This window comes from Ammospiza nelsoni, chromosome 10 (assembly GCF_027579445.1).
Source record: "Ammospiza nelsoni isolate bAmmNel1 chromosome 10, bAmmNel1.pri, whole genome shotgun sequence".
Lineage (NCBI taxonomy): Eukaryota > Metazoa > Chordata > Aves > Passeriformes > Passerellidae > Ammospiza > Ammospiza nelsoni.
Window position 1 is genome coordinate 14,289,887 of NC_080642.1, and position 13,297 is coordinate 14,303,183.

Genomic DNA, 13,297 nt, shown 5'->3' on the forward strand with positions numbered 1-13,297 from the left:
AAGCTGATAGAATAACAAATTCATTTGGAAATACAGAGCAAGCCACAGAGCTGATAGTACAACTGCCTTTGTTTGAATGTTCTACATTAGACAAATTCATCTTAATAATGTCTTCCTAAGCTTACCTTATCTTCCCTTTTGAAAAATAAACAGCCCAAACCATTGTTCTTTGCTAACAGCAGATGAAAATTACCCAGAAAACCTTTGATTTGGAGTTGTCTCTGACATTTCAGTACAATATTTGACAGCTGAACAGGAAATAGAATTTTTATATGATACCAGTTTATGTTTCGTATTCATGTGATACATTTATTGAAAAGAAGCTGAAGAGAATAAGAACCTGTTTAATACTTTAAATTAAACATAAATATTGCATTCTCTGTCTGAATACCAGTCTTATCCTTGCCCTGACAGGTTGATAATGTATGGCTTTGTGAAGGCTATGGTACACATTGGCCAGTTAAAGCAATGGGAATTCCACTTCACTGACTGTTTATTTTTTGGATCGCTGATGTCTGCCACAGATCCAGGTAACCATTTCAAATAAATTACTTTTTTAAAAGTCAGAAGAGTAAATAAGAACTGTAGATGCCATAGAAATGTTCTAAGTCTCTGTTCTTGGGGTTTTTTCCTTCCCTTAGCTGTTAAATACCTGGTATTTTGATAATCATAAGTCAATAAAAGTCCAAGTCAGCTCCTGAAATTCCTTGTGGGTTTTTAGTAGCTGGTTTTCCTAGGTTGAGATCACAAACTTTATAATTAAGGTTACTTAAAAGATTGGGAAAATGTTCTCTGATCTTCAGGACACCACCTGTTGCTTGCTGATATGAGAACTGCTGGAGCCTCACAGATAATAATCACAACCTCCCATCCATGTGTGACCTAACCCCCTTTAAAGATATGGGGAATGGAGCATTCCAATTTGGCCATAGAAATACTGTTTATGTGATATCAATGTTCAGGATAAATACAACTCAAAAAACCAGATACCAAGAAATTGACTTGAATTTGCAGATGTGAGATTTAAAGCCCAAAGTTACAGTAAATAGCAAAGGCTGGGAAGCAGAATCAGTCAATTTTGGAATCAAAGAATTACAGAATCATTAGGATTTGGAGGGATGTCTGGAGGACTAGAAGACCTACCTTCTAATTAAAACAGTCTAATCTCAAAGCTATCCTAGCTTTCATAGATCTGTCCAGGTTTTGTTATGTTGAAACTGTCAATAAGAGTACTCAGATATTAAAAGTATTGCTATTTGCAGCTGTGGGAACACAGTAAAGGAGAAGGTGAACAGATATTTTTTCGAGGTTATCTGCTAAGACAAAATACAAAAACTGCAAGGGTGCAATGGATTTTTGCAAAATTTTCAGCTGACCTGTTATAGGAGACAGAACAGAGAACATTTTGTGATGTATGTGAAATTCTGCATTAGTGTTTAAAAACTACCCTTGAGCAGCTTCTCTGAGAGACTTAGGAATAAAGTTTTCAAATTCCTGCCTTTTAAAAGAAATGCGAAAAAGCAATATTGTTCTACACATTTTTCCAGTCTTTAAATGAAGTCTCAATATTTAACAAAATATTTTGAGCTTGTGATTTATCATTCTGACAGCTTAAAAATACAGTATAAAAACAGTTTGTTTCTACAAAGCCCGTTGTTGCAAGGTTACTGTAAAAGCTGCATGAAATTGTTGTTCTCAAATTAATCCACACATCCAATATGCTGCCACTTCTTCAGTCACCCAGCCATATTAATAAGATTCAGCACATGATTGAAGCCTATCCTCAGAGCAAGAGAAAAACACAGAAGTTGGAAGCACAAGGAAAACCTAGGAAAATAAACTGCTTATGGAATAAAAGCATCCTTACAATTTCCAAGTCTATTTCTTGATAGTGCTATGAATAGGGTTTTGCAGCTGGCTTAGTTTCTTTTCCCATTTCCCAGTCCAAGAGTATTTAGTTTCACAAATGTTGACTTATGATGAGTAATGTATAAGACAAATGCACTGATTTTGATTATAAGAGTATTAAATCACCACTGATTAATCTAGAACAATCAAAAGGGAAAAAAATCAACAAAACAGAAGCTCCTCTTACAAGGATTACTTTTCCCTTTGGCTTAAAAAGCTAAAGCTGTAGTTGAAAAACTATTTTTATTGTGACAAACTGTCATTGATTAATATTGTTTCTAATTACTTCTCTGCTTATATAGTCTGTGCACATCCAAGACTTTTTTAATGTTCAGTCTTGCTCCCTCTGCTATCAATTCACAATATTCTAAGTTGTTTCATGTGTTCACTAATCTTGTCCATAAATTTCAACCCCTCAAAGACTTAAGAGAATTTTGTTTTTCGTTAATTAAATGGTTGACACTGCTGAAAATATTTCATTATGGTTTAGGATTTGCTAGTGAATTATAATCTCAAGTGTGTAAAGAGCTCACTGGCATTCCAAAATCAGTTCAAATATGGCTCCCTAGTGAACTGATACATATTAGGGCATAAAATAATCAGTGTAAAGACTTTATCTGTGATAACTAGGGTTCATTTGGCGTTTTTTTTAAGAAAATTTTAGCAAAATGTTGTTAGTGTTATCAACAATTAATTGGTTTTAAGATGAAATAATAAATTTCTGTCAGATTTGCTACATGATTTTTCATTTAATTCTTCACTGTGTAGGATTATGAACTAATTTCAAAAAGAGACTTAATTTCCCTTGGCTATGGAAAGCAATTAAGTCTCAAAAGATGCTAAAAACGGATTTGTTGACTTGACAGAAGTTGGTTTGATTGAGCTCCTTATTTGTGATAATAAAGATGACTGGTAGGTGTTTACATGTTAAACAAAGATTTTTAATCTCAAGGTAGTAAACAAACATATGCCAGGTAAAATTTTCTAGTATTTCTAAGAAGGAAATAATATCACAGCACTCTGCAGGTTTTAGTTCTGAAGTTTATCTGAAGATTTTCAATCTAGGTATTTTGGCATAAAAATAATTTAGAATTGCTCTTATGTGCTGTGTGTTCTCTTCTATAGAAAACTAACACTTGAACTAAGATTAAGAAATTAATTTAGGACTGGATATACTTGGGCCCGTGTTTTCCATTATAGACTGTGATCCTTAAATATCAACAATACTTTGTGATGCCTCAAAAGACTTTCATGTCTCTAGAAAGGACAGTTAGAAACTTCAGGGACAAAACAAGGTCACTCTTGACCAAATAATTCATCTTAGAGAGAACATCTCCTTCGAATAATTTATCATTTTCAGTGGAGAAAGTTTCTGATTTTAAGACTTCAGGTGAGAGGTTAAATTTTAAGAAATAGAATTTCTAAATTCCGAAATTATTCCTTCATTATTCTTGATTTAAAACATGACACCAGCATTTACATGTTTCTTTATTCTGATCAATTGGCATAATTCATCACATTGTCAAGGAAATCATGTCTTATTGTTTCATCTGCATAAACCAGCACAGATTTCCCTGTTTCACTGTTGGAAGGGTTGCCTTGTGTTAGCACTGGGATTTGGTTTCTGATGTGCCCTGACTCTGGGAGTGGTTTTGGGCTCCCTTCAGAGGTGGCGGGGCAGTTCCTGGCTGTGCTCTGTGCTCACACAGGTGCCCCTGCTCGGGAAGGGACTGGGGAGCCCCAGCTCTGGGTGCCCCTCAGAGACCTCAGTGACACTGCCCCTCAGAGAGCTCAGTGACACTGCCCCTCAGAGAGCTCACAGTGACACTGCCCCTCAGAGAGCTCACAGTGACACTGCCCCTCAGAGAGCTCAGTGACACTGCCCCTCAGAGAGCTCACAGTGCCACTGCCCCTCAGAGAGCTCAGTGACACTGCCCCTCAGAGAGCTCAGTGACACTGCCCCTCAGAGACCTCAGTGACACTGCCCCTCAGAGAGCTCAGTGACACTGCCCCTCAGAGACCTCAGTGACACTGCCCCTCAGAGAGCTCAGAGTGACACTGCCCCTCAGAGAGCTCAGAGTGCCACTGCCCCTCAGAGAGCTCACAGTGACACTGCCCCTCAGAGAGCTCACAGTGACACTGCCCCTCAGAGAGCTCACAGTGACACTGCCCCTCAGAGAGCTCACAGTGACACTGCCCCTCAGAGAGCTCAGAGTGACACTGCCCCTCAGAGAGCTCACAGTGACACTGCCCCTCAGAGAGCTCAGAGTGACACTGCCCCTCAGAGAGCTCAGAGTGACACTGCCCCTCAGAGAGCTCACAGTGACACTGCCCCTCAGAGAGCTCAGAGTGCCACTGCCCCTCAGAGAGCTCAGAGTGACACTGCCCCTCAGAGACCTCACAGTGCCACTGCCCCTCAGAGAGCTCAGTGCCACTGCCCCTCAGAGAGCTCAGAGTGACACTGCCCCTCAGAGAGCTCAGTGACACTGCCCCTCAGAGACCTCACAGTGACACTGCCCCTCAGAGAGCTCAGAGTGACACTGCCCCTCAGAGACCTCAGAGTGACACTGCCCCTCAGAGACCTCAGTGACACTGCCCCTCAGAGAGCTCAGAGTGACACTGCCCATCAGAGACCTCACAGTGGCACTGCCACAGGGCTTGGTGGCCCAGCTGCACAGTGACACTGGCACATGGCTTGGTGGCCCAGCTGTCCCTGTGGCTCTAATGGGACAATAAACAGCACAAGACCTGGCACAGGGGGGTAGGACAGGACCTCTGCCCCAGCCACCAAAAATCTACAAACAGCACAACTCTGGGCAGCCTCCAGGGCTGCTGCTAGTAACACCTTCTGGGCAACCACCTTCCCATCCAAAGACATACCTTTAGCCCTTTCTTTTGTTTTCTTTTCGAATTTTTGACGTTTCAAGTATAGAAAACTGATTTACCTTCAGAGGGTTTGCTGAAGCACAGCTATTTCTGAACTATATGAACTCCCTTACCTTTAGTCACATTGACAATCACAAGGCTCTTCCCTTTTTGAAGTTACTATGGTTACAGCTGAACTGGAGCTGTGGGTTGCACTGCTCTTGTTATTGATAAAATTGGATATTTATCAGAAAGAGCAGTTTCTGTTTCTCATAAAATCGAAGGATTTTGCATTAAGAAGCATAATGTATAAATACAACAAGGTAATGCATTTCAAACACTATGTAAGATGGTTTATAAATGTGTTTTAAATTAAAATATATGTCCTCTTTCATCTTTTTCACCACTGAACTAATCTGTGAGGGCTGTGACTTACTAATAGGGAAAGGAGTCTATAATTCAAATTGGAAACTTTATTTTTAGACAAAGTCAATAGGAAATAAAAGTTAGATTTCTCTAATCTTATTTTCTTCTCATTTGATACTGCACTCCTAAAAGAATTTAGGCCCATGAGCTATGAAAGACATTAATAGCTCTAGTCAGAAGACTGAGGTACAATAATACCAGTACTTTATATAATGCTGTAATTTATTTTTTGTTTCCCTATTCTTTTAAAAGTAACAGCAAAGTAGCACTGCATACAGTTAGCATAGGGATTGTTGTCATTCGGTGATATTTCAGTTATAGATACTTTTTACAGGCGTCTCTAACAAGCCAGTTTGTTTCTACATTTGTCCAAAGACACCTTTCACAAAGCAGCTCCACAAACACTTCTTATGACTTGGGTACAACTGAAATCATCTTGGGCTTAGCATGTGACAGATGTTACCTCAGCCCATGAAGTCAGGGAAGAAGTGAATCAGACTTTTGTTGGCATAAATAAAATCTGTGAAAATCTTAGATGCCTCACTATTTCCTGCTTCCCATCACTGAATTTTAACTGAAGTTCACAACCCCTTCTGAGTCAGCAGCTCTGGCACACGTTATTTCTGTTGGTGTCGGTTTTCCACTGCCACAAAAGGTGTTGGTGCTCCCCCAATGACCTGACCTTCCAGCCACTTCTTTACCCACCTCTTTTTCTGTTCTCATTTGCTTACACTGAAACAAGAGATGCTGAGTACTTTAATGAAAAGTAGTTGGTATCCTTGTAATACATGTTGTATCTAATGAATTGTATGAGTCTTTAAGTAGTTACCACACAAAAACCAAGCCCTACTCACTGCTGCTCTGCAGTGCCTTCAGAAAGCCAGGGGCCAAGCTGACTGCAGTGCAACATCTACAAACTTGACTTAGATATCAAAGTTCTCACAGACTGGACATGTTACTGTAGTGTAGGATTATTTTTAAATTATTTCCCTTGAGTTTTAAAGTCATCTGTTTGACAAAACATGATGTGACTTCCTTGGACATGATGACTATTCCTAGAGCATTATTCTGTCCAGAGGTAACTTAAATGAACTTTCTTCCATAGCAGAGCAGCACATCCCCTTTGATGTGGCCATTCTGACCCATGCCCAGAGATTCTCATAATAAATGAAGGCAAATGTGGTTATGGGGAAGTGCCCAGACAGTGGTGGTCAAAACAAGGTGAAAATGTGTCCTGGAGCTCTTAAAAGGGTGGATGTGCTAAGGATCCTGCAGACCTAAAGATCCTGTTCTTGTGCAGACACTATTTCTAATTTTCATTAATGAGTTGGCTAATGCAACGGAGGGTGTTTCTTTATGGTACAATATTCTGCTGAAAGGAGATTGCAAACACTTTGAAAGGCATGGTTAGAATTCAGTATGATTGCTGTAATGATTTAAAATAGACAAGGATAAACGCTACTTGAAAAAAAAGCATCTTCATAGACAGCATAGACAGAAGTGAGCATTCACTTCTGAAAACAATTTCAAGTTTACAACCTATGAAAATGAGTCATGAGTACCAATACATAGCAAAAAAAAAAAAGGAAAACAGGATTTATTAACGTGTTCTACAGCATTTTCTCCTTTTATTTCTTGACAGCGAGTGTCAACTGCATTACTGGGACATGGTTTTAGGCACTGTATTTCAGGGAAGATATGAGCTGATTAGAGGGCAAGAAAACATTACTAAAGGAGGAGATTGAATGAAGTGAGTCATTTAGGGAGGAGATGTCTGAAATGAGTCTTTGAATAGACAAATTCTGCTGAAAGAAAATCAGAATAAATATGACAAATTTTTGTCTCTCATTAGGCTAGGAATGGAAATTGCAGACTTGAAAAGCAGGAGGGGAGATTTGGGTTAGACATGATTCAGGAATAATTGCATTTATAAATGATATGAATACTGAAGAGCAAGTTAGACTCCCTTGAGTTTCATGCAACCAGCATCATTTCAGTTCTTTGAAAACAAATCAGACAAATGTCTGTCAGCAGAGGTGGGGCTGAAGTTTGCTCTGCCTTGGGCCAGACAAGAGAGGGACAGAGCAGAGACCAGGACCCTTCAGTCAGGGACAGGTAAAGAAAATCCAATAACCTCCCCTGGAAATGGGAAAACATTTGAAATGGAAGATATTTTCTGAGAACTGGGTGAACTGGGGAGTTTCTCCCAGAAGAGGCAACTGATGCGTTACTGTGTTGCTTGATTTATTATTTTGCTTTCATTTGAAAATATTAAAGTAACATTTTGGGGGTAGAGTTGGAAGAGAAACAAGAAGAGAAAGTTGTTTATTTAGGAGGCAGGAGGAAGGAGAGGAATGTGTACGCATCCGTCTAATTGCCTTGGCCTGCTCCACACACACCCCAGCAGTACACTGACTTTGATTGCTGTTTTCTTTGCCTTCTATCAGTATCACAGAGACTATTAACAAGAGCCCAAACTAATTAGCTAATAAGCAAAAGCTGAAAGTGGCAAATAGTTTTAGAAAACAAGTCTGTTTTTATGCCAATGACATTAGAGAGCAGGAGACCAAACTGAGTCCACATTTAGCACATTAAGTCAGCATTGCTAATCAGGCAAAAACCTGAATATAGATGTTGGTGAACCAAGAAAATATCTTTTGTCAATAAAGCTTCTGCCTACACCTTTGAGCTATTCTGGGCAAAGAACTCTTTTTCTAGTTTAAATTATAACTGCAGTGGGAGTAGATGGGTAAGGTTACCAGGATGGTTAAATATAACTAGCTAATTTAAATATAGCTATATCAGCAAATGTTCAGCTACACACATCTCCTAAATTGTCTTCTGTAGAATAACACTTCCAAAATTCTTCAGAGATAACACATCAACAGAGATCACTTTAACATAAAATCTCACAGGAGAACTGAGAATTTATTTTGGGTTTATAAACTGATTTTGAGATTACATAGATACTTAAGTGCCATTTAGAAAACCTTCGCAGCAATGCTTTGAAAGTTCCAAGAAATATCATTAAGACAAAGCATAATCAGCTGGTCATGCTCTTGTATGAATTATCAGCAGTCATGTGAATGTAAAAGTATATTGTTTTTATTTCTAAAATGTCAGATGTGAACATGGCATCCCAGAGGCACTCCTAATCTTTAGGATTCCTGGGCTATAAGGACTGAGTCAATTGCACAATTATGTACTAGAATGAGCACCAGTGAAGCACTGAGTTACCATGTGACTTTTAACCAGACAAGTAATTGGGAGTCTTTACATTAAATTCTGTTTGAAATTAGAAAGTTCTGCTTTGTCTATGCAAAGAGAAGATAATAAGAATTCAAATAAGACATACCAAGAACACCGCCTTCTTCAGCTGGAGTTTTTGAAATGCAAAATAGACCATAGGAAGGACTGTGATCCCCTGTCTGCAGGGAGGAGGGAAAAACAGAGAAGGCCTAAGGTAATATCTACAGGATTTAATTACCTGAATAGGAACCAAATACTAATACTCCTGGTGATGTGTGTCTAAATAATTTGCTCACCTTCAATTTAAATTCACCACACTGTATTTTTTCTATTGCACTGGTGAACTGAAAATCAAATATAGGGTATAAGTCAGGGAGAACGAAGGAACTTAAACTACTGGTATGCTGAAGGAACCTTAGAATGTGTTGTAGGTGTCAAATATCCTGGTCTGGGTCAGAGGCTTCCTGGGTACCATGAGCCACATCCTTGCTGAGCGTGGGGCAGGACAGGGTGGGCATGCTGCACATCCCTTAGTGGACACGTGTAACAGATGGGTAATTGTTATTATATCCTTCTTAAAACAGGTAGACCCCTACTCATCACACACAAAATCCACAGCAAACCCAACTCTTTTCAGCACCCTTATTCCTCTGTGGTCACAAGATCGCAGTGCTTCATGCACAGTGATCATGCTGTGACATTTTCATTTCTGTAGGATTCTCTGTGTGAGAGGGAAAGCTTCTTCCTAACTCAGCTGCAGCAGCAAAACTCATAGACATAATTAATTTAAGGATCTCATATTTTCCAGTTGATCCTTCTTAACTCATTGTTATCCACTTAGGCAATTGCTCTTAGGCAATATATAGGACTGGGCTTCCCAAACCTGCATTCTAACATTGCTTTATTTCTTGAACTGCCAGAGGAACATGAAAATTCCAACTCACTTTGCTTTCTTTCCATGCAGTGACAGTCCTTGCTATTTTCCATGAGCTGAATGTGGATACAGATTTGTACACACTCCTGTTTGGAGAGAGTGTCCTAAATGATGCTGTGGCTATCGTGCTGACACAGTAAGTTACACCCGCCTCCATGCTTTACCTGGGGAGATCATTAAAGCTTTTCTCACTGGTGCCATTCTCACTGATATGGTTTGTTCAAGTACAGCTATATCATTTGAAGGTTTTGTTACAGAGATGTAGTTTTAGAATTTTTCTTGGTTTGTTAACACTAGAATTCCAATACTGCTCATAGCAACTGCATATCCAGAATGCCATTTTAGTTCATGTTCTTTAATCCAGAAAGCAGTACATTCTGTAAAATGTGAACTTAATTTATTACCATTTCTTTCCTCATCTAAACAAGGTATCTTGGAAAAAAAATGCTAAATGAACATTTAGGACATAGAGCAACTATAAAATTCAAGACAGGTTCTTTTTATTTTTTGCAATTATTATTTCCCAATATTAAAACCACAAAGTGGTACATAGTATCTGTTTATCGACATCTGTCTGTGGAAGCTGGCAGAGCTTCAGCTGATAATATTATCTTAAATTTATATATAGCTTTTTTATTCTCAGGAATCCTCAAACAGATCACAAATGATGGTCCAAAATCACACAAGTATGTGCTGTCCTAAAAATATAGATGCTAAGTACATGATTAATGGGATCTCAAGTTTACTCCACTCTACATGCATTATATGCTTCCCAAAGCTTTGCCAGAAATACAAATAATCCTCTCAGATAATCTTAAAAGTAACAGAACTGCAAAGTCAAATTCACTTCTCCACGATGTTTGAAGGTGCTTCACAGTAAGCCTCAATTCAGTGCCAACTTTCTCCTTAAAACATGTTTCCTTGAACAAGGATTTATCCTATCCCTCAGAGTTACAGTGTTTACAGTAGTTAAAAGATGAGCTTAATATTTTTTCTGAAACCCCATGAAGTTTCAACTGATAATAATTGCTGCAAAAAGACTCAAACTTGTTTCACAGTACAAAAAAGAACTAGCATTCCTATTTAGTTTATCACTTTCCAATTATCAGTCTAGTAACCTTCACCTACACTGAACTCCTCCCAGAGTTTCCAGAGCAAGAGCAATGTTTTCAGGTGCTGCTGAGTGTCTGAGCACAGCAGCCCAGGGTTAGATACAGCCCAGGGTTAGATACAGCATGGCTGTCACATCCCGGGCCTGGGGCTGGAATGTGTCACCTGGAGAGCTCTGGTACCCCAGATAATAAAATGCACAAAAGGAAAAGTAAGCAAACACCAGACAACTCGGTGAGAGAGCCACCGAACAGCACTGAAGCAGCTATTAGAATTGGGAAGAGGTGTGTAGGTGGCAATGTCTGAGATTTTTATCTCCCTCCCTTGGCGTGGTTTAATAACAGCCAAGACATTTTCAGCTCATTGAGGCTCCTCCTCTGTTAGTGCAAGGTTCCCACAGAGGAACAGTGGGGCTCCAAGCAGCTCAAGGAACCCAGAGTGTTTGAAATCTCTCTAGTTTTCTGTCACCCTGATGCCAAAGCACACAGATCTCCCAAAGGAGCAACTCAACTGCAGAGCAAATCTAAAAGGAAAAGTCCCATCAGATTCCAGTTCCATCAGTATTCCAGTACATGATTCATGAATTTCTAAGCTCTGCTCTTCCCAGTACTCAAGGCTAAGTTATGCACCTCAGCCTATCTACTCCTCATGTTTTCTTTGCTGTTACATGGGTGATTACAAATCTTTAGTATAGAATCTCTTGTTGCTGGAAAATTTTTTTGTGATTGTTGTGATTTTTTAATATATTCACTGTGACCAATTCTTTGATTTCTAAAGTAATTTGCAGAGACTGAAGAGAATACATGGCATCATCAGTTTCACATTTCATTACTCTCTGGCTTAAATAATCAGATTCTGCACAAATACAATACTTCTGCAACCCAATATAATCTTCCTGTAGCATTTTAAGTAAAGATATACTGTTAATATTGCTAGCTTCAGGTCATTAAAACCCGACTAAACCAACCAGAGTTTAAATGAAGAAAATTGTTTTTCTGCCACTGCAAAAAGAACAGCTATTTTTTCTCCTGTAACCCATACCATTCTTGTGGGCAAACACAACATGTTCATAATTACAGCAATAGATGTCTATTTAAAAAGGTGCGAGAATAATGTTTACAAATCTGGAAAAGCAAGAGTAAGTAATTTAGTACACTCTATAATGATAACCAGAAAAATAGAATATGAAAATACACATTGTTTTTCATTATCTAACAGAATAAGTAAGATAATATCTGCAGGAGTGACTCGCTGCAGGAGAGGCAGGAAGAGAAAAGAGAGGAGGCCCTTATGGCAGGAGGTGGCCATTTGGCAAGGTGAAGGCAGCATGGCTGTCTGCCAACAAGGGCTTAGATTGATCTCTCTCCTTTCTTTCAGCTTCTCCCTCCAGTCTCTATTTTTCTTGTCCTGTTTATCATTTAGTTTAAGAAGGACAGCAGCAGGAGCAGCCACCCCTGCATTTTTCTAGGGATTTAGCAAGTCACAGGAGCTGTGCTGCTGCAAGAGTGTGTGCACACAGTGAAAATCCCAACCAGGGACACCAGTTCTCCTGAGGCCATCCCGCCCCACCAAACACCTGGGTGTTTGTGCTAACTGCAGGTTTCATTTATAGTGTGCTATTTTAAGATAATCCGTGCAGGAGGGATCACTGTGACTCGAATTGACAGCAGTGGCTGCAGGAAGGCTGACAAGCTGTTCTGCATCTGGGAGAGCTCACACACACAAGGGCCTCTCTAAACAAGGGCATGGGAGATGCAACAAGGATTTCCTCATATCAAAATCACTTCCAGAGTTTCTAACAACTTTTTGTTATTAGGATAAAATTCTCCTTTTAATAAAAACTTGTGAGAATTCTCACAGAAAATAAACATCAAGAATTCCAAGTATTTAAGAAAACTGACAGCAGACCCTTACAAGACAGTACTTATTAGATTATTAAACATGTCTGCTTTTACCCAGAAAAACCCATATGACTAATTATGCCACAAATATTTCCTACATACTTTGTTTTCCAGAATACTGACTGAGGAAAATCCTGATAAAAGTAGTTTTGTGGTTCCTCTGAAATATTTCCAGGATAAACATATACCAACTCAGGTCATTGTACATGTTCACTCAAAAAGTACTTTCGTTCTAGTCTAGACAAAGCTTATACAAGTTAATGTCATGCCCAAACCCTTCTTTCTTGGTGGAAGCTTATATAAGGCTTTCTGAAATAACATGGCAAAGGTAACTGATTTATTGAAAGTTGATTGAAAAACAGTATCAATTTCCAGGGGAAATAACTCAGAGGCTGGAGTTCAGCTCAGTTTGGGCTGAGCACCCTCTAAGGCTGTCTTTTCTCAGTCAGTGATTCCTATAATTTTCTTAGGCAGACAAGAGAATTCCTTCTGACACACTCTGGGTTCTGACACACTGGTAGGCACAGACATTGTATTGCTAATTTTAGTGCAGTTAAGACATTTTCTGTGATATAATGGACCACAAATAGAAAATTAATAAGAATCTTTAAACCTTTCCAGTTCTAAGTACTTGTTTACCTGTATTGTTGTTATTATTTCAATGGGTTTAATTCTGTTATTATGTCACTGAACTTGAATGTAGCATACACAAGAGAGCAGTGTAATCAGAAACTGAGAAAGAGACATTGGACAAACATCAAATGCAGTCACAAGAATTCAGTCTGTATTTCATGTGGTCATTGGCCCAACTGATGTAACTGTCTGTTATCTGCAAGTGTTACTTCCCTACTTTACACAATTTGTAATTGTTGTTCCTTGAGTATTATATATTAAAATCAGCTGT

The 13,297-nt window shown here is 39.0% G+C and overlaps 1 protein-coding gene across 1 annotated transcript in view; it reads left to right on the plus strand.

Moving 5' to 3' along the window:
- The window catches only part of SLC9A9 (solute carrier family 9 member A9), a 174,835-nt gene that overhangs the window by 38,256 nt on the left and 123,282 nt on the right, over nt 1-13,297 (plus strand). Inside the window, exons 5-6 of the mRNA XM_059479635.1 lie at nt 415-530; nt 9,413-9,518. Coding sequence (XP_059335618.1) covers nt 415-530; nt 9,413-9,518 — 222 coding nt within the window. The remainder of the gene's footprint in view (nt 1-414; nt 531-9,412; nt 9,519-13,297) is intronic.